At 39.0% G+C, this 20,865-nt stretch overlaps 1 protein-coding gene across 1 annotated transcript in view; it reads left to right on the top strand.

The window, feature by feature from the left end:
- Hsd17b12 (hydroxysteroid 17-beta dehydrogenase 12) overlaps positions 1-20,865 on the top strand; it is a 124,814-nt gene that overhangs the window by 20,949 nt on the left and 83,000 nt on the right. Inside the window, exon 2 of the mRNA XM_021193400.2 lies at positions 20,573-20,619. Coding sequence (XP_021049059.1) covers positions 20,573-20,619 — 47 coding nt within the window. The remainder of the gene's footprint in view (positions 1-20,572; positions 20,620-20,865) is intronic.

The following is a 20,865-nucleotide window of genomic DNA, read 5'->3' as shown; positions in this document are numbered from 1 at the left end:
GAACTCACTCTGTAGACCAGGCAGGCCTCGAACTCAGAAATCCGCCTGCCTCTGCCTCCCGAGTGCTGGGATTAAAGGTGTGCGCCACCACGCCCGGCCAATATATTTTGATTATGGTTTTCCCTCCCTCTACTCCTTCCAGTTCCTTCCCACGTCCCTTCCCTTCCAGATCCACTCTCATTAGAAAAGAGCAGACTTCTAAGAGATAATAAAATAAAATAGAATAAGAACTATCACATCTGTTTTGGACAAGAGAAGCAGAAGAACTGTAGAGAAGTCACAGGAATCAGGGATGCATTTGTTCACACACTCAGGAATTCCATAAAAACACTAACATGGAAGCCATAATATGTACAAGTATTTGATTGCTTTTGGTGCGTCCTATTTTGCAGTATGGTGTGATTATAGGATTGAACAAATGGCCAGAGAGTTTGTTCTCATGTATCTTACATATTGATTGAGAAAGACAGACAATAAAATAGTTGGCAAGTCTAGTGAGACGTAGTAAAAGAAAAATTCATCATGGTAGAGATAGAGTAATGGGGAGGGTGGAAAGAGAGTTTGCATCCCTGCTATATTCCATAGGGATGCAGCCTTTCCCATTCAGGTGACACCTAAACTGAGATCTGAATGGAACTTTCTTCACCCCTTTCCAACCATATGGGACTCATTATTGCCCTAATGAATTTGTAGCACAAATTAACTTTTGTATTTGCTTATTCCTCTGTCTGGGGTACTCTTAATAGGTAGCCATGATTTAAATAAATTGTGTGTGTGTGTGTGTGTGTGTGTGTGTGTGTGTGTGTGAGGGTTAGTGGAGAGATTATGGTCAGTTGTTATCAGGCAAATGGAATTCTTCTAGAAGTGCAGAGGATGAAACTGACTGCTTCTAAGTTACATAGATAATCCCAACTGAGACCTTTGTGTTTCTTTGATAAATAATTTTAAAATAATTCATCTAAATTGAGGCCCATCACATGCATATACATGGTACTTGGATCTCTTTGAAGACTGAGCCCACTGAAATTATTTTGTTTTAATTGCTTCTTCACAAAAATTAATTTGGACTAGCTGTAAGAAAAAACTAAATTCAGCTTGGGCTAAATTAACAGAATACTTTAGCCTGGTTGGTCTCAAGAGCAGACATTTATTTTCCAGTTCTGAAGACATGAAATCACAAGATCAAGGCAGATGATGTCAAGTGAGGGTGTGCTTCCCAGTGTGCAAATGGCCATCTTCTTGTGTCCTTATTCGCGGTGTATCATGTAAGGACACCAGACCCATTCAGGAGTTACAACCTAATAATCTGCCCAAGTCCCATCCCTAGAGGTCATCACATTTCAGATTTAGGCTTCAGTATACGAACTTAGAGAGAGATGAAATCACATATTGCAACATTTTGTCCATTGGACTATAAAGCCCAGTATCCTATCACATTACCTATATTACAAAGAAAAATTTGGAAAATTTTGTGGTTAAGTAGAAGTCTAGAAACAGTTTTATTCTAAAGCAGGTTTTTTTTTTGTTGATGTTGTTGTTTGTTTTGAGACAGGATCACTATGTAGCCTTAGCTGGTTTGGAACTTGCTAAGTAGACCAGGCTGGCCTTGAACTCACAGAGATTCACCTGCCTCACACATGCAGGAGTTGCCAAGCCCACCCTCTAAAATAATTTTTAAAAAAAGAATAAAAGGGTATACTGTTGCCTAAGCTTCTTTAAAAACTGCACATTTATTGACTGTATATGAGTATAGTATTTATGTGCTTAGCTGCTGATCTTTTCCTAAGTATGGAAGATATTTTACACTGTACGTTTCCTTATAAACCAAATTTGGTTTATAAGGAAACATAGCTCTGAAGTACTGAGAAGCAAACTGCTGGTGTAACTCTAAAATGATTATACAGGGAAATAAAAGTAAACCTTATTTTTGCTGAGCACGCCACATGTCTTCAAGAGAAAATGAGTGGTTCAGCACCACCCACTCTGAGCTATGCCTTCCTGACACAGCTGCAGCTGCTCACAGATCTGCTACTGCAGATTTGGTGTTCTAATGCCTGACATGGGTCATTTCCACCATAGTGTTTCTCTTTCTTTGTTTCCCTCATCCTTTATTTACATTTTCTAGATAATGGTGCTTGGAATATAATTGGTCTAGTAAGTTGAAGATCACCTTTTATAGTGGCTTTCAAGAACAGAACAGAAGTGAAATTCTTAAGTAATACTGAGACATCTTCCCCAACAGCAGAGCTAACCTTTTTTACCCATCTTTCCTGAGATGACGAACAGATTAGCCAAGTTTTCTTTAAGCTCACTGTGCCCTCCAGTGGAGAAAACATTGGGCACTGAAACAGTTGAGGTGACAAGTGCTGGAAAGAAGAGTACTAAACACATCCACACACCAGCCAAACAGGTGACTGTTTTCTGCATTCCGGAATAGGATGGTAGGTCTTCTGTGGTTTGTTAACTCCCAAAGAGGGACTGATAGTGCTTTGACTTGACAACTGTTGCATAGTGCATTGTGGCCTTTTGTCCTGTGTTATAACACAGTTTATGAAAGATTAGTTTAATAGGAGGGGAAAGGGTTTTCCCCTTCAACAGTGGACTCATATGATAACTTAAGTAACTATAGAAAATCCTGCTTTTATTTAGTGGCTATAAATAAGAAACATTTTGCATTTTGCTACACTTCTGTGTTTTCTCAAAGCACTCAGAGTATGGGCATTTGGCTACTACTCTTCCCAGTTCTGAAGATAAAGAGCTGTGCTATCTGCTTTGATGTGACTGGTGCATGGTCTCCTAGTGACAGTGGTCTTATTGATGTGAACAGTATCTGCAGGTGATTGAGTCCCTGACAGAATCAGCTCTAGCACACATGCAGCTATGGTTCAAGGGTGCTGAATTCTACAGTATGGTTGTGTGAATGTTGTGTCTTCTAGAAGGGAGAGAGAACTGGCTCACTAAAGGAGGCTTGAAGTAAAAGTTTCTGGATATGTCTTGAGCCTATAGAGACTCAATATGACTGGTTTCAGTTACAAAATGTTCTTTACCTGTATTTTTATTCACATGATGAATTTTGTTTTTAAGATTGGGTGAACTCATCTTTTCCTTGCCATCTAAAGTTTGTTAGTTGTCTGTACCTTGCCTCGGCCACTCAGTATACTCCAGAATCTGTTTGCCCTGTGCAGTCAATTGGGATAAGTCATTGCCTTTGATCCTGTTGGCTTTTGGAAGCTGTGGTCACTTTGTACAATGAACAAGTCTGAATACTAATACTTGCCCCATAAAAGTATGGATGTATTGTCCTTGCACACAGTTAAGGCTGACTTAAAAATACTGAGTTCCTATTTCATTAGAACAAGAGTTCTCAAACTTAGAAATGTAGACCTTTAAAATCATGTTATTTTATTCATTAGTAAATTGGATGAACACCTTTTAAGTGTTAAAATCTTTTTGCCACAGTAGACTACTCCAGATAGTTGGAATAAAGAGAGAGCTAGAACGTTAAAAAACAAAACAAAACAAAAAGATTGGGTGAACTATGATAATATAATCTAAAGAGTGCTGTTGATTATGGGAGACTTAGAAATTATGCTGATGATGACTTCTATTTAGATGAAGCTTTTAAAGATTTTTAGCTAGTATTTAGAAATAAACACATGTTTTGCTCTCACAAAAGGCTCAGCGCAAAGATACTTTTAAAAAATTGAACAAGTTACCTCTGTCCTTTGAAATTCTTTAAGAATTCTGTTGGATTTGTGGGATTTCCATGAGTCATCTTTTGCCCTAGCTAGTTTTGTTAACTTGACCCAAGTTATAGTCATCTGAAAGGAAGGAACCTCAATTGAGAAAATTCCTTCAGAGGGAGGGCCCAGCCCATTGTGGGTGGTGGTATCTACCCCTGGGCTTGTGGTTCTGGGTTCTGTAAGAAAGCAGGCAGAGCCAACCATGATGAGAAAGCCAGTAATTAGCACTTCTCCATGGCCTCTGCATCAGCTCTTGCTGCCAGGTTTCTGGCCTATTTGAGTTCCTGTCCTGACTTTCTTCAGTCATAGACTACAATATGGAAGTGTCAACCAAATAAACCCTTTCCTCATCAATTTGTTATTACTCATAGTGTCATTGAAGCAGTAGAAACCCTAACTAAGACATCTTTTAATCTTTTTGAAAGCATCTAATATTTCAAAGCTATTTTCTGGTTTTAAAATACAACTCTTAGTAATAGAGTAATATACCTTTTAAATTTAGTTTTTCAGAGATTTTTGTCTTCATAAAAAAGCTACTAAAGTTTGCACTGCAGTTAGATGTTATGAAATTAGTATATAGCTCTTAGAGTCCCAAGTAACATATGTGATAAATTTAGCAGGTTGAATACTTTTAAAACTAAGGTGTGGTGTATTAATTTGAAGTAATTTTAAAATGGGTAAAAAAAAGAAATTGCTTTCTTAACTCGGACTGCAGAGGTGGTGATGCTAAGGATGCACACTGAGCTTAGGCCCAGGGCAAGGCTAATGCTGAGCATCCAGCCCGGCCCAGGAAGCTGTGGTTCCCAGCTGCAGCGCTGAGGGAGTGGAATGAGAGAAAAGTCTGTTCCAGTGAGAAATACAATGGGTTCTCTTTAATTAGAGTATTAGTCATTTCACTGGAGTTTAATAGAAGCCACATTCAATCAAGTTATGAAAAATTGATATATTTCCAGACTTTATTTTTTTGTGAAATACCACAGTTTTTCTTATTGCAGGCAGAAAGCCATTTTTGAGTTCTCTCAGTAATTTGATATGAAGACAGTTCCATTCATTTAGTGGTGATGTAAATACTGTCTCTGTGTTGCACAGGTAGTTAGGAACCACTGAGCACTTGGAATGTGAGTAGTGTGATGTTTGTTTGTTTTCATTTTTTTTTTTTTAGAAAGGGTTTCTCTGTATAGCCCTGGCTGTCCTGGAACTCACTTTGTAGACCAGGCTGGTCTTGATCTCAGAAATCCATCTGCCTCTGCCTCCCAAGTGCTGGGATAAAAGGTGTGCGCTACCACTGCCCAGCGATTTTTTTGTTTTTGTTTTTGTTTTTGTTTTTGTTTTGTAATTTTTGATTTTGACTGAAAATTAAATTGATAGTCACATATGTCTTATGGTTACTATATTGGACAATTTAGAGTTTAAGCCTTTCTACAAAGGTGCTGTGTTCATCAGGGATCGAATTACGACCATGAAAAGCTGGGAGCATTTTCTTTCTACCCTCTACAATTAAAATGGTCCTGTTTCTAAATCACTAGAGTGTCCTGGGAATTGAGTTGGTAAGTCTGATTTATAGAATCCTAGGACTTAAAAAAAAGACCTACAAATTGTGTTTGCTCTTTGGCAACCTAGAACCCTGGAGGTTTGCTTTTGTCCTTTTGAGTTAAAATATAGATAGGTTATGACAAACGATAGGCATCCAAGTGACCAATGACAATATGGTAAAAACATCAGTGAAACAGTACCCAACCCACATATACCCAACCCAAATGTTCTTAAATGTAGCAAGCAGGTCTTCATACTCTAAGAGTAACGACTATTAACAGGAAACAGTTTGTGCAGATGTCTGGTAAATAATAAAATAGTGCCTTTTGCTTTCAGAGGAAGTTATAATTCCATTTCCGTCTGTTATCCATTTTATCGATGAGAGAATCATGCAGTAATCAAGGTTTTAAGGTTCCTCTAGACAACAAACATTTGTTGATCACTTAAAATTGTGTGTAGACTTTTATGTTGTGTTGGAAGAATAGTTCCTTCCCTGGTGGAACTAATAATCTAGTGGGGACACTTAAACAATGGAACACAAAACTAGGATACAGTGTACTCATGATGCAGGCGAGCAGGGAGACCTGGTATGGCAGTGAGACCCGAGGGGGTCAGGAGTTCTCAGGTAGAGAAGGTAGGGTAAGCACACTGCATTTCTTAAGAGAGGTATGGGAAGAGAGGAAAGTGTGTTCCAAGTAAGCAGAGGCAATAGTTAGAGCATAGACAATGCCTGAAGAGTCAGGTGCACCAAATTTATCAGTGGTCTTATATCATCCTGACCTTGTTTTTCTTTTTGCTCAGTCTGAAGAAAAAGCTGAGCTAAAAATAGCTTCTGGCACAGTGATGAAGCATCCAAGTGACAATTTCAAGGAGAAAACTTAAACCAGATTTAGTTGCTTGGAAAACACTAACTCTTAGAATATTGGAAAATTGGAAAAAGCATCTTATTCACCAAAGCAGCTCAATAGTGGTCTACCCTTATTTCCCTCATGAAAATGGAAACTCCAGGAGCTCTACTGCATTAACTACATGAGAAACTGTCAAAGAAGAACTTTAGCTAACTAAAAAAAGATGTGGCAGAACTATGCTATAGCGTCCAAAACCAAAACCTTAAGATACTTTACAACTTTTGTTTTCACCCTTTCCAAAGAGTCTCAATACCACATAAGGATGCTATCTGGTCTAGTAAATGAGCAGGGACTAGAAAGCTCCAAGTTCACTAGTTACAACACCTTTAACGGGGCTGATGCCAAAATGAGTCTGCTAGCCCAAGAGACTTGGGAAAGTGTCTTCTCCTGAGTCACAAATTCATGATCTATAAAATTCTGAGTAATGCATACCTGACTGTCTGTCTCACCCACCATCCTCTTCTATCTCCCTACTGCCCATCTACCTGCTTCTATAAATCTCTCTTACATTTATTTCTATTTGTTATGTTTTGTTATCCACTAAGTTTAATCAGTGTCTACTGTATGGGGCTCTCTTGTTGGAGCCTGGTGAGCTCAGCAGTTGGAACACATGTGAAGACAAGACTCCCCCTCTCCCAAGAACCAAATTTGTCAATAGCCAAAATCTCAGCAGTAATGGTAGGGTCTTATAAATCATTTTCCAGCTATGACTGATAGGTAATAGGGCCAATTTGGGCCAGCTCAGCGCAGGTAACCATAGTTGTTGAGAGTTCTTGATTGCAGTGACTGTGCTGAGCATAGAGCCTTTCAACTGTAGCTTCTGGTTCTTAGATACTTTCTGCCTCCTCTTCCACAGTGCTCTCTGAACTTCAGAGGGATTGGTGTGGTACAGATATCTTGTTTAGGGCTGAACCCTCAAACAGCACTTATTTTCAGCATTTGGAGCAGCCATGGGTCTCTGCATTGACTGCCATTCACTGGTGCAGGCACAAGGCCGAAGCCAGTTCTACTACATTCTGTAGGATGGAGACAGAATCAACCAGGCTTAAGTGGATAGAAAGATACCACCTTTTGATAGGACTGATGCAATAATGACAGATTCTCACAGTAAAGTGGGAAAAGATGAATATTACTGTTACAGCCATCTTTGGAAATGGTTTGCTACAGTCTGCTCATACTTCTCCTGTGTGCATACTTAACTCCCTTGGGAGTCTTAGTACAATATGATGTCCGAGTGGAGTCTAGTATCCTAACCATCTAACTGAAATCCTGGTGCAGATGAGGGTTCTTAGAGACTTATATGATACAGATTCTTACCTAGTCAGAACTAAAGACAACTTACTTCATCCACCATACAGCAGGGAGGCAGGAACAAGAAAGCAGTTGACAGTTCAACTGAAGAAGAATGGGAAGCACACAGCTATCATTGGTCTACAGCAATTTTGAAATCCACGGGGCCTTTGTCAATGATTCTCCCAGTCTATTTACCAAGAATGCCCCCGCATCAGTGCCCCCCTTCCTCCTGGGAGTGTTCCTTAGCTTAATGTTGTTTTCTGAGACTGTTAACTCTTCCACGTGGGCTTCCTGCTTTGCTGATGCTTTTCTTTTTCATGAAAAATGGGTGCATTTCCATGTTTTTGCCTATAAGAAGCAATAAGTTTTGATGCCTGAAGTTTTTGTTGTTTGGCTTGTAATCATTTGAAATGCTTCTTTCCCAGTGAAAGCTGGGAGTACTTTTAGTGACACACTTCTGTGGATTTTATTGGGAGTTGATTATATGTCCCCAAGCTTACATCCATAATTCCTTTCCAAGACAGACGACTCTTTTTGGATTTGTTAGTCTGTTGTAGAAGGCCCTAAAGATTCTTAGAAGTCAGTAATGTAGATGAATAAGTTCTAGGCAGCACTTTCAGGTTTTCAACAAGAAATTGTAATGGACAAACTCTTTTGAGTTTTACTGGGAACATTTTTCTTGTTGAGAATCTTTGCCAGTTGAAGAGATTATCTGCAGCACCTGCACTTCCTCTTAAGTCTACTTAGAAATTAAGGCTCTCTTTTTCATTGACTTCTTTCTCCCTGTTTTTATGTATAGCTAAAATAAGCCAATTGCTACTTTCAGTGTTCTGTATGGAATAAACATTCCAGGTGGGTAGGTATTCCATCTTGGAGTAGCCATGCCTGACCCCTACTGCCATGTGCTATATGACCTGTGCTTTTTGTTTTAGCAGCAGTTTTTTATGATTTTGCTGGCTTTTGCTAACAATGTGTTTACCATTTTTCCAGTGTCTCTTGGTTATTAGGTCTTAAAGTTTGATACTTCATATTTCAAGTGATTGGGATTTTTGTTTTGTTTCTTTAGGTAGGGTCTCATGTAGACTGGGGTGGCCTTGAAACTAGGTATGTACCTGAAGCTAGCTTTGAATTCAGGATCCTCCTGATTCCATCTCTAAAGTCTGGGGTTATAAGGATGTGCTACTACTCCCGACTAGGTGGTGATTTGGGTACCTCACTTTTTTTTTTTTTTTTTTTTTTTTTTTTTTTTTTTGTGGTTTTTCGAGACAGGGTTTCTCTGTATAGCCCTGGCTGTCCTGGAACTCATTTTGTAGACCAGGCTGGCCTCCGAACTCAGAAATCCAACTGCCTCTGCCTCCCGAGTGCTGGGATTAAAGGCGTGCGCCACCACTGCTCTGCAGTACCTCACTCTTATTTAGATATTATTTTCTGTCTCAGTTACTGCTACTGAAAAAAAAAAAAACTACACTTACAATGTGATTGCTTAAAGTAACAACCATTTAATTGCAATGCAGTGGGTCAAAGAAAATGGGCAGGGCTCACAAAGATGCCTCACCCCTGTGCCTTATAGGATCAGCAAAGATGGTTTTGCTGAGGCAGGAAAGGACCCTACTTTTGTGGGACCTACTTCTGATTTATTTATATCTGAAATCTTGACTTCCCTCCTCAAGGCTTCTCATTTAATAGGTTTGGCAACATCTTACTGTGTAGCCAGGTTTGCCAGAGTTCATGGTAATACTTCTGCCCCAGCCTCCTCCTTGCTGAGATTACAGACCTGAGCCACCATGCCCAACTTTATTCAGTGCTTTAAAGGAGGTTGGTGTTTTTTTTTTTTTTGTTTTTTTTTTTTTTGTTTGTTTTGCCTCTTAAGGCCTGGACCGGACTAGGGGAACCAAAACATTGATCGAAGCAAGTTACACATCTAAGGAGAATTGATTCTGTCTTTTGATGTGAGGGCATGTGGAGGGGGGGAAATTGTTATGGTTATCCTTAGAGTAATCTGTTGCACCAAATAAGTATAAACTATGGGGGTTTGGTGAGAAGTTAATAAATAAGATGGTAGATGAGGTGCCTCTCATCTATCTACCTCATAGATGTGGTTTGTTTGGCTTGTATAGGGTTTTACCTATACAAATACAATGACCAGTGCCTTTTTAATTAAACAATTGGAAAATTTCATCCAGGAGATTGTGTGCCTTTCCTCTTTAGAAAAATGCAAATCCTTTGTTTGGGCCTGCATTACCATCTAACTGGAAATTGCCTGCTTTGTATACTCTTATTACCATGCTGATCCCTGTGATATCTTAGTTTTCACTCTTTGCTGCTGTAAGGGATTAGATTGAACACATCAGCTGTGTTAGGTAAGACAAAGCAGGGAGATGGACAGTGGTCAACTAGATGAACAAGTGATACAATTAGAGATGGAACAAAGCAAAGATCTGGATAGGAAATAACTGGTATGTGATGGTAGAGTTGAGGTTTTAAAACTGTGAGCAGGGAGACCTTTCTGAAGAGTTACTGAGTAGAACCCTTAGAGGGGAGGAAGAGCCATTCATTCAACACAGTCGGATCACAGCATTTGAGAAAGTAGAACAGTGAAAAGAGCCACAAGTGGGACTGGGCTTAGTGTGTTTGGGCCTGTGATGCAAACAAGTGGAGAGTGATGGCAAAAGCTAAAAGGTGGGCATAGGCAGAGTTGTGAAGGAGCATGTAAGAGGTACGCAACCTTTGGGTTTATTCTGAGTATTGGAAGTCATTTGAAAGATCCCAGGAGGGACAGTGATGTGGTCCTTTATTTTACTTATTTATTTTTTGCTGCTATATTGTGAATAGACTGTACTGTCTGAAGGAGTGGTACTTTGAGTCTGATGCTGTGAGGGTGAGATGTTGTACACTGTGGGAGGGTGAGAGGATGTAGACAGGTCTTATGGTGGGTGGATTGGATATGACATATGGGAACAAGAGTCAAAGGACAGCTTTGGGACTATTGACTAGTGTAGATGACTGAGTTGTCCTATAGCATGTTTTGGCAGCTTGAAGTGGGATCTTGATCATTATTAACTTTGCAGACTTCTACACAAATAAGATCAACAGTAAAGACTCACAAAGAAGTTGTTTATTTTATAACCCTTAATGTGTTTTCTTAAACTCTGCAGTATGGAAGTAGAGAAAGCACATGGCTGTATTTTGGAGGATATGTTTATATTTAATGTGCAGCTGTTTACTGTTGGACACTATTAGGAATTAGGAAGAGCTTTTTACTCTATTGGCTAGGCCTGGCACGGTACTTTCTATCTCTTTCAGTTGGATATGATTATAAAGTGTCAAATACTTTTCAGTATTTGTATTTTGTATTGTTATGGAAAGTTAATTCAGTTTTGTTATTAAAAATGGTTGCATGCACATGTATGCCTGTGGTTCCAAGTACTTGGGAGATTGAGGCCAGCATAGGCAACGTTCATGCCACCGTTTAACTAAGACCAGAATCATAACTGTAAGACAGGTTGAATGAATTTTATGAATGAATATTCTGCTTGTGAAGTCTTAGTTACATTTGTATTTTAGCCATTAGCTGTTTATTGTAAATTTGGTCCAAAATGAGATACTAGATTTTTTTTTTTTTTTTTTTTGCCTCCTCTTCCAAGTTATTTGAATGGAGATAACATTCTGACTAGATTAACTGCTCAAGTCACCTGGCTTAGAAATAATTTACATTTATCTTTATGTTTCTATTTTAAAAGGATATTATCATGAGATGGAGATAATACTAGTCTATTTTATTGTAATGGGACTGGGAGGAAATAATCTTTTATAAAAGGTGAGTTAAGAGTTTATAATTGCTTTCACCATTTTTTAACCTAGCTTTAGAAAATGAAAAGTATTTAAATTTAAATTCAGTATATACTACATAGAAAATGTAACCGATTTAAAAACACATATACATTTTGCTAGCAAAATGATTGATTTTTTTTTTCTTCTTCTTTGTGAAGGAAGCTGTGAGTTAAAGTGTCCTGGTGAGTGGGGCGTTTGTATTCCAGAGGTGTATAGCTGAACCAGACAGGTCTGCAGCACACTGGTCTATTTTTAGACCTGGGTTGCCATTTTTATCCTGCAGAAATATTCATCAGTATCTCGCTGACAGGCCATCAGTTTTATAAATGTGCCATCCAGACCAGATTGCGGTCTTCATCTCACCCCAGCTCCTCTTTTCTCTTTGATTTGTTCCTACAGCTGTTTGGAGGAGAAGAGGGTTTTATTTCAGTTCATTATTAGATACTTGAATTCGGAGATTTTCAGCCTCACACAGTCCATTCATCTCGCTGCTGCTGCTTACTCATTGCTGCTTATCGGTTAGTATGGGACGCTGTAGCAGATCATTCTGGAAGTCAGGAAGAGAGCTGTGTATAGAAGGGGCTCTTTTTGGCTGCAGGCAGTTCTTGACTACCTTCTTCAAAGGTGTTGCTTTATGTATAGATGTATATGTTCATTTATCTCATTGTCTCCCACTTGGCCTTGGCATTAGCTCAGTGTGCTTTCTATTGGTGCTGAGGGTCACATCAAGAGCCTTGTACATGCTGGACAGGCACTGTCCTAGGCAGTTTCTGCTGTCCTTAGATTGAGCACAAGTCTATCTTCATCTTGATTGGGTTAGAATTCAACAAAAGACTACTACAAACTGATTGGCTTAGAAACACAAACTTACTTCCCACCATCTAAAGGCTGTGGGGTCATGATAAAGTCATGGTGTCTGTCAAGGTCCTCAATCCTGGGGTCATAGGTGTGCCTTCTTGGCCTGCATTTTGACTCACAGAGGATATCTCAGTGTCCTCACATGAAAGAAGAAGCAGAGAATGAGCTACGTTGTCTCTTCTATTCATTCATTCCTAAGAGCTTTGTCTTGATGTCTTCATTCCCTTCCTAAGGGCTACCTCTGAACACTATCACCATAAGAATGGACATTTTAACATACATGCAATTTGAAAAGACACAAAGCATTGAGACCTTAGAGAATTGAATTTTGGTTCTAGATACTTGGGTGATACAATAAATAATAAAACATAAGGCAATCTCTGCAACCAAGAGAAGGCAATGGGCACACCCTCTTAAATATAGCTGTGTATTATTATTATTATCATCGTCAGCATTCTTATTATCATTATTATTTGAGATGTGGTCTCACTGTGTAGCCCACATTGAGTTGGTGCTTATTATATAGGCCAAGCTGGCCTCACACTGGGTAGAGTAACTCTGCTTCCTCAACCTCCTAGCTGCTGTGCGAGCAACTATATCCAGCTCACCATTTCATTTTTATAAAAGTTCAGATTTCCAATTTAGGATTGGGGTTCATTTGCCTGTTTAACATATATCTACTGAGTTTAACATATATCTACTTAAGGGCCGTGTGCATTAGTTGCTTTGGATGCAGTGGCTTGGGAAACAGGACTCCTGACTTACAGAGCACACAGTTATTTTGAGAAGCAAAGATTTACATGTGGTATTTTACATTGGTGATAGTATAGCATTCTATACTATCAGGCTGTGTGCTTTAAAGTTTGTAGCTTGGCCACCCATCCTCTAGCTTTGTTACCTTGGGCAAATTTGTTAGATTTTCTGAGACCCAACTATAAATTTCATCTATAAAACTGATAGATAATTTAGAAGTTATTGTAAAAAAGAAAAAGTGTTGCTTATTTAGCAATGTGCAGAAAATTCTTAATGTTAGCCAGGTTGCACAACTGCAATCCCAGAGGTGGGAGGATCATGAGTTCAAGACCAGCCTGAGCTATGTACTGAGACTCTGACTCAAAAATCAAACCTGTACACCTCTTAAACAAACAGAAAACACCACCCCGCCTCCACCCGGCCATGACTACTTTTAGTACCTGGAACACAGTGAGCACATTACATTTCGGGACAGTGGCAACACTGAGGGGATAATAGGTATTCTGAGTCTTCTGTAATTCTTCAGCACTCAGGAATTTTCCAGTTTTAAGTTGGGACAGCTGACTGGTGGCTTAAACAGATAAGAATTTATGCATCATCAAAGAAGCCAGGGAAGGCCTGGTGAATGTTGGTTATTCAGTATTTATTGATAATGTGCTTGGCAGTTACTATTCAGAGCACAGAGGATTCATCTGTCAGTAAAAGCACAACTTTGCCTCTTCTGTGAAGCTTATAATCTAGTTAGAGAGATTAAAAAAAAACATAAAAATTATTGCTGTGTTAGAAGGTGTACTTGTAGAAAGCTTTGTGCAGGAGGACCTATTTAAGTTAGACTGTGACCAAATAGCATGGTTTAGAGTAAGGGCTAGGTGGCAGAAGAATAACAAAAGAAGTTATAAAAAAAGAATAGAGTTACCATTTCAAAAAACTTTTAATGAGTTGTTAAGCAGTCAAGAGCCACAAATCTACAATTCTTGATAAAATTTGATTATTAAAAATTTTGTTTCTTTATTACAACAGATATTGTAATAAATATTGATAGTAATATATAGTATGCAGTTCTAAATGTATAAAGATGATAAAAAAAAAAAATCACACTGTCCTGTGGTAGTGACCATAGGACTACTGTAGAGCAGAACAGGGTGAGAGTGAATAGTGGTGGCCTCATGGACCACTGCAGATCAGAATACTCAAGATGAGAGGGGACAGTGACCACAGGACTCACGGGACGGCAGAACACTCAGGGTGAGAGTGGACAGTCATCATAGAACTTGTGCAGAACACTAAAGGTGAGTGTAGGCAGTGGACACAGAGACCATTATACATACTATGTATTTTAGGTAGTCTATACTGTTTCTAAAGCTGTGTACAACAAACAGCTGACTCCAGAAGAGAGCATTTCCCCTTGAGCTGGAGTTACAGGTGGTTATAAGCTGCCTGATGTGGGTATTGGGAACTGAACTCAGGTCCTGTAAAAGAATAGCAAGTGTTGTGTACTTCTGTGCTATCTCTCTAGTTCCCTGGACAGCTTTCTTGAGGTCCTTCCCCCCCACCCCCCCACCCCCCACCCCCCATTCGATGATTGATGGGCCCTTGGAAGGGGCAGTGGTATATCTTTGTCCTTTATCAGAGAGCCTTATGCCAGGTAGTAATCTTGTAAGGTTTGGATAGTTGCCAATTAATGACCTTCCTAGCAGCTCAGCATGTCACATCTCCTCGCAGGTCACAGAAAGGACTCGGGTCCCATTTCATTCTTTTGGTCATTAAGAGTCCTGATATTCTAGGTCTGAGTTTGGCAAGTTGTTGACTGCCGCAGATGGACCTCGCTTGGGTCCCCGATCCACGCGCAAAACTCGGGTTCGGTTACAGGTGGGCAAGGAGTCGGCGAAAGTGGAGTGACAAACAAATACGGATACAAGGGAGTGTGGTATCTGAATATGTTTTGTCAAATCAGACTTAAAATACAGAAAACAAAGGAGTTGGATATCACAGCAGGCAATGTTCATCTAAGTATCTGACACAAAACAGAAGAATGCCTACAAGGACTGGCAGGAACCAACTAGGATAGAATAATACAGTGTTAACAACTGGGATCAAAAACAGCTCCACCTATGGCCCCCTTAATCTTAGAAGCCAGGGGCAGGGGCTTCATGCCCTTGCCATTGTTCCTATTCTAGTCTATTGTATAGTCCACCTTCCCCCAGGCCATTGTATGGGTATAACTCAGCTATCTATAGTTCTAAGTATTTACTCTGGTTCCTCTTTAGATCACAAACTTCCTTCTTCCTAGAGAATGGTAAATTCCTGTGTAGGGCAGTGACTTAGCTACCCAAGCCCAGGGTCAGATCAAGGACTGCCTAGAATCTAACTTAGCTATGTCAAAAAGTCAAACCTTAGGAGCACTTATAATAAAGCAATATTAAGGGAAAGCACACAAATCCGTTTACCAACTAAAGCAAGGACATTGGAGCATTCGTTATACAGGATGCCACAATTTCAGGAGACTTAAGTTTCCGTGAACTTTTTGCCTCACGACAGTGCCCAGGTTTTTGGGGCCTGTCGCGCTTGTCACTACTGGAGTGCATGTAGCAGTTGTCTATGAGAGAGACTACAGTTCATGGTCCACTAATTCTGCTGATACTTTACTTGTTGCCCAACACTATCACTGTTCTCCTCTTTTAGTCTTAGGTTAGGGAAGTAACTTAGACCAGAGACAAGAAAGAGAGGCAGCTGGTGAGTTGGTATTTCAGTCTGGAACACACCCCTGGAACCTTTCTTGCTAGAAAGTATGAACTCCTGACTTTGGTCCACAAAGTAACTATGTGAGTGGCAGTGTTTAATCCTTAAAGACTCAGTGGGAGACTCTGGTTCTGGGGGGTTTTCTTGTCTTTGCCTCCCTAGGACCAAGATTACAATAGCACACCCAGCTGAGGTGAAAACTCAAGAACTTTTGATGGCCATTTTAACAAAAGAGCTATCCGTCCCAGCTCCAACACATTTTATGATGTAATTAATGATTAGTGTTAAGAACCAGACTAACAAGTTAGAGAACTTGTGTTTGTCTATTTTGAATGAGAACACATTATTTAGCCTCTCCTGTTAGAAAGTTAATTAGGGATTGGGATCCTAGAAACCACATCTGATGATTGTTGTGGTCCATAAAGCTTTAGAAGTTCAAGTTATTAAAAGTGGTTGGTATGGATGGAGAATAAAGAAGAATGTTTCTGTCAGTTTGAGGAATAACAGGCACACATGGAGCTGACTCCCTGTTGTGTTCCATTTTGGGAAACAGGAAGCAGTTTGGCCGGAGGGGAGCTGGTTTAGGAATAGAGAAACATAAAGTGGGATTTAGCATCATTAGATTAATGAGAAAGACATTGGAGCATTCATGTAAGTATAGTTGCTAAATCCTTCTGTGCAGGTTCATAAGGCAAATTTCTTAGTATAGGAGATTCATGTTCTAGTGATTAGATTTGGCACAGTATGGCTTTTAGCAAGTTGTTTAACTTCTGAGACAGTTGTTCATCAATAAAATTAGATATTGTCACAACCTCCTCCCATTCTTTCTTTTTTTCTTTTCTTTACTTTTCATGGGGTTGTCTGGGAAGTTTGCAAATATATCCTGTGGGCTGCTGAAACAACTTGTTAAGATGGCATTTGTAAAGTGTTTGCTACTGTTTGACACATGTTAGACACTTAGGAAACTCCAGCTTACATAAAAGGCCTATTCTAGCCGTGAGAGCAGTCCAAGTACAGACTTCACAGTATGGAGTAGTGTAGAGTGAGTGATGCATTGACTGCTTTCCTTATAACTTATGGGACCATGAAGCAAGATTAATTGCAACTTCCTTGAGAAAAGGAGTATTAATAGTAATTTTCCTTTTATCTTTTCTCCTCTTTTAATATTCCTCATTTCATTTCATTTCATTTACTGTGTCTGGGTACTCTAGCAAACACATGATATACATTGCTCTCTTTAATATTTTTCTGGTCTAGTATGGTGGTTACTCAATAGTTGTTGAATCTTTAGCAGGATTCTGTGTGATAGACAGTGTTAACTTTACAGATCAAAAAAACCAACAGAGTTTGGGGTTTGAACCTGGCATTATTGTTCACGAGCTTAGTGATTTATTTTACTGAGTATGTATTAAAATAACAGAACGCTAAGCCTTTTGCATATGGTGTCTTAATAGTCCTGTGACTCAAAGGTGATAACTATTAAGACCCCTGATCACTGCAGCCTCCTATGCTCTGCCCTCATGTTTTGGGTAAGGAAAGCTATGAACAATTTGGCTTTATGAAATCACATGGCTTCATGAGGATTGATAGCCTTTTAATTCTTACATAGTGTTTGCATTTTTAAAGAGGACATGCCATTAACTGGAATGAATCATTGCTTGGAAAGGACTTCAGTTAACCACGCAAAGTGACAAAATCAGGCAGCAATCTTGACTTGAAGCTGGCCGGGGGTTCACCTCTGTTAGCAGATTCCACTCTTCAGTTCTTGTCTCTGTTCTGAACCGATGGGTGCAGTAGTGCGAGGTGCTTGGGTATTTTCTGTTTGCTTGTTTGAGTTTGGTCTGTGTTTTTAAATGGCACACTATAAATGGCTCAGTATCTTGTTGGCTCAGACAGAGGTAGTGAAAACTAGAGTGGGAGAGGGCTGCTTGGGGGAACTGTAAGAACTGCTTGAGAGATATGGAAGATTATATTGCTTTAGGACTGTAGTAAAGTGGATATCCACATTCTATATAGTGAGGAAAAAAATGTATATGACCCCAAACCGGAGTTATGGAAAATGTCCATGTGTCTAGGTTTAGTCCTAAATTTAGTTTTTCCTAAAAAATAATTTTTAACTAAATTGTGACTAGGGATAAAAAGTTCGTACTGTCTGTTCTTATTTTATATCACTTTCACTATTTCCTTTTTAATAAAAATGCAGGAAGTTACTGGTGTTTTATGAACTTGCACCCTGCATGCTTCTCTTCTTTGTTCTTTGTTAAATACGAGCTGGCATATGTTAGACTACGTTAGCATTTGCTCTGAGGGACTTCAGTGCTTTCTAAATTCAGCTCTGCTCAGCCTGTAGACTGTTTGCTTGAATCAATGGAGACTGCTATTTTTAGCAACAAAAGGGAATTGAAATAGCAGTTTTCTTCCCATGCAATAGATCCCCAGGAGGAATACTGATGCAAGCCTTCTGTCATTTTCTATCCCTCCCACCACCCCAAGCACTCGGGAAAGGCAGCTGTCATGGTTTGTGGCAGTATTAATCTTTAATCAGTCGAGTGTTTTCTTCATTCAGGTGTTGCAGGGGAGTGGGGAGTCACAAAAGGAAGCAGCTTGGAAATAAGTAAGCTCATAGGCATGGGCTCTGCAGTCAGAGTTTAGTGGGCAGAGACAGGGAAAAGATGGAGAACTAAAAATAGCACACTTGCTTCCAGTGTTTCTCTAGTCTATTTTTGATGTTTGATTTTGATAAGGTTGATTGGGCTCTTACTAAAAATATCTGTTCCTAGCAAGTTGAGGACAAAAAGAGTAGAATATTTTTAACCTATACAAGCTAAAGTACTTTTTGTTGACTGTATAAAATCTGGAAGTAGAACCCTGGTCAGTTGCCAGTATTTTATGTAATCTGTAACAAGCGAAACACTTCTGGATGCCAAGTTGGGATATTCTTTATAGTTGTCAGTTCTCATCTTCTCAGAGGCTTGCAAATGTGGGTTCTGCTGTTATTTTTATCCTTGTAGACATGAGCCTTTAAAAGTCCCCTTTCCCCATCTCCTCTCCTTTTTTACCTCAGTCTCCTCATGACCATCCTTTGTACTTTCCCAACCCACAAGGGAGCTTTTTTGTGTATCTCGTGGAAAGTTGTCTAAATGTGTCCCCTTATTCCATAGCAGAATGGAATCTGAGGATACCCACTGTTAACCCAAGAAGCAAATCTTAGGGATGAGAGTAGTGAACTTAGAATCCTTTACTAATCTAAAATGGGTGCTTTTCCTTTTCTGATTCTGTTTTGAATGGGTCACTGCAGACCAGCTCCTTTCAAGGAAATCCATAGACTCCTTTGAAAGTATATATCTAACATGTTCATTATAAACAAGTTAAGCTTCTTGAAATTACATTTTTAAAAAATCTCATTTTAGATGATTGATTCTTGTGTGATGTTGAGAGGAGGTGCAGTGTGTTATTTCCAAATAAGGAGTCAATGAAGCAGTGAGTCTTGTTGCAAGAAGCCAACTTTCCATTCAGAATCTTTTTCATTCATTCATGTATCCATCTATTCTTCAGCAAAGCCTCAAGAATCATCTTGTTAAGATAATTTTATGTCTGTGTTTTGCTTGCATGTATGTGTGTATTGTATATATATATATATACATATATATATATATATATATGTATATATATACACACACATATATATATACATACACACACACACACACACACATATACATACATACATACATGCCTGTCCATTGAGGTTAGAAAAGGGCATTGGGTTCCCTGGACCTGGAATTACACATGATTTATAAATCATCATGTTGGTTCTGGGACCAAAGTCAGATTGTCTGCAAGAGTCACAAGTGCTCTTAACCATTGAGCTGTCTTTCCAGCCTAAATTATCTTTTTGTTTTTCCTTTTTAAACCAGTGACTGTCCTAGCAGTTAGATTCTGGAGACCCAGACAGACCCAGTCCTGTGGAACCCTAAGTTATTAATTTCATAAGGAGAATTACAGAGAATTGTGAGATCTTGATAGTCTAGTTATTAAGGAAGGGGCAAGGGTGTTCAAATGAAAAACCTCCAGGATGGAAGCAGAAATCTACCGTGAATGTCTCAGTCCATTTGAGCTGCCACAATAGCTGCAGAAATTTAGAAAGCCAGAAACCTAAGTCCTCTTTTGTTCCCCGTATTTTTTTTTTATTTTATTTTTTGCTTTTCTATAAAGTTTTTAAAACTCTGGAAAGATGGTGGCTGAACAGGTATCTCATAAATGTACATTTCTTTGAGTGGCACTAAGAAACAAATATCTTTTTTTCACTTAGGATAATGTCATATTTCGTATTATATATATATCACTGTTCATTTTAATATTGTTAATTATACATTGTATGTCATACATTAGTTTACTTATTCTTCTATAGATTAATATTTAGGCTTTACTAGCATATAGCACAAACACAAGTAAAGCTACTACTGACATCTTTTTGGTAGATCTTATTTAGGCACTCTTCTCTTGAAGATTGCTGGCTTGTAAGGCAAACATTTCTGAATATATTGACAAATAGTTTTTCCAAAATGATTGTGTCAGTCTGATACTACTGGTATGGTATGAAGCTCTGTGAGCTTCAGTTTCCTTATATCCTCGCCAACACTTGGTATTTCATTCTTTTCAATTTGAGTTGTTGTATTAGGTAGGTAGTTCTAAATTAGAATACTGGTGTTGCTTATTTATGTATGTATTTTTCCAGTGGGAGTTGAGCCTGGGGCCTCATGCATAGGAAGTCCTGTGTTCTATCACTAAGCTGCACACCCAGCCCTGTATATTGCTCTTTCATATCAAATATTGTACTGGTGTTCTTGGTTGTCATTGGTGGGCTCTAGCTGGACCTGTAGTTCTTAAACTAAACTACTTCTTGTATCTCAGTTGTTACAGGTGGCACTGATGGAATTGGAAAAGCATATGCAGAAGAGGTAGGTAATTTTTCAGAATTTGTTTTAAAAATAAGAAAAGTAGAATAATCTGTTTCAATAGTAGTTTTGATTAAAATGTTATTACATTTATTTTGTTTTATTTATTTATTTTAGACAGGGTCTCACTATGTAGCCCTGGCTAGTCTAGAACTATAGGCAGACCAGACTGGCTTTAAACTCAACAGAGATCCTTTGCCTCCTATGTACACATATGTTGAGAGAGAGAGAGAGAGAGAGAGAGAGAGA

The sequence above is a fragment of the Mus pahari genome, chromosome 3 (assembly GCF_900095145.1).
Source record: "Mus pahari chromosome 3, PAHARI_EIJ_v1.1, whole genome shotgun sequence".
In the NCBI taxonomy this organism is placed as follows: domain Eukaryota; kingdom Metazoa; phylum Chordata; class Mammalia; order Rodentia; family Muridae; genus Mus; species Mus pahari.
Note: the sequence above shows the minus strand (reverse complement) of the source record. Positions and strands in the feature narration are given on the sequence as shown.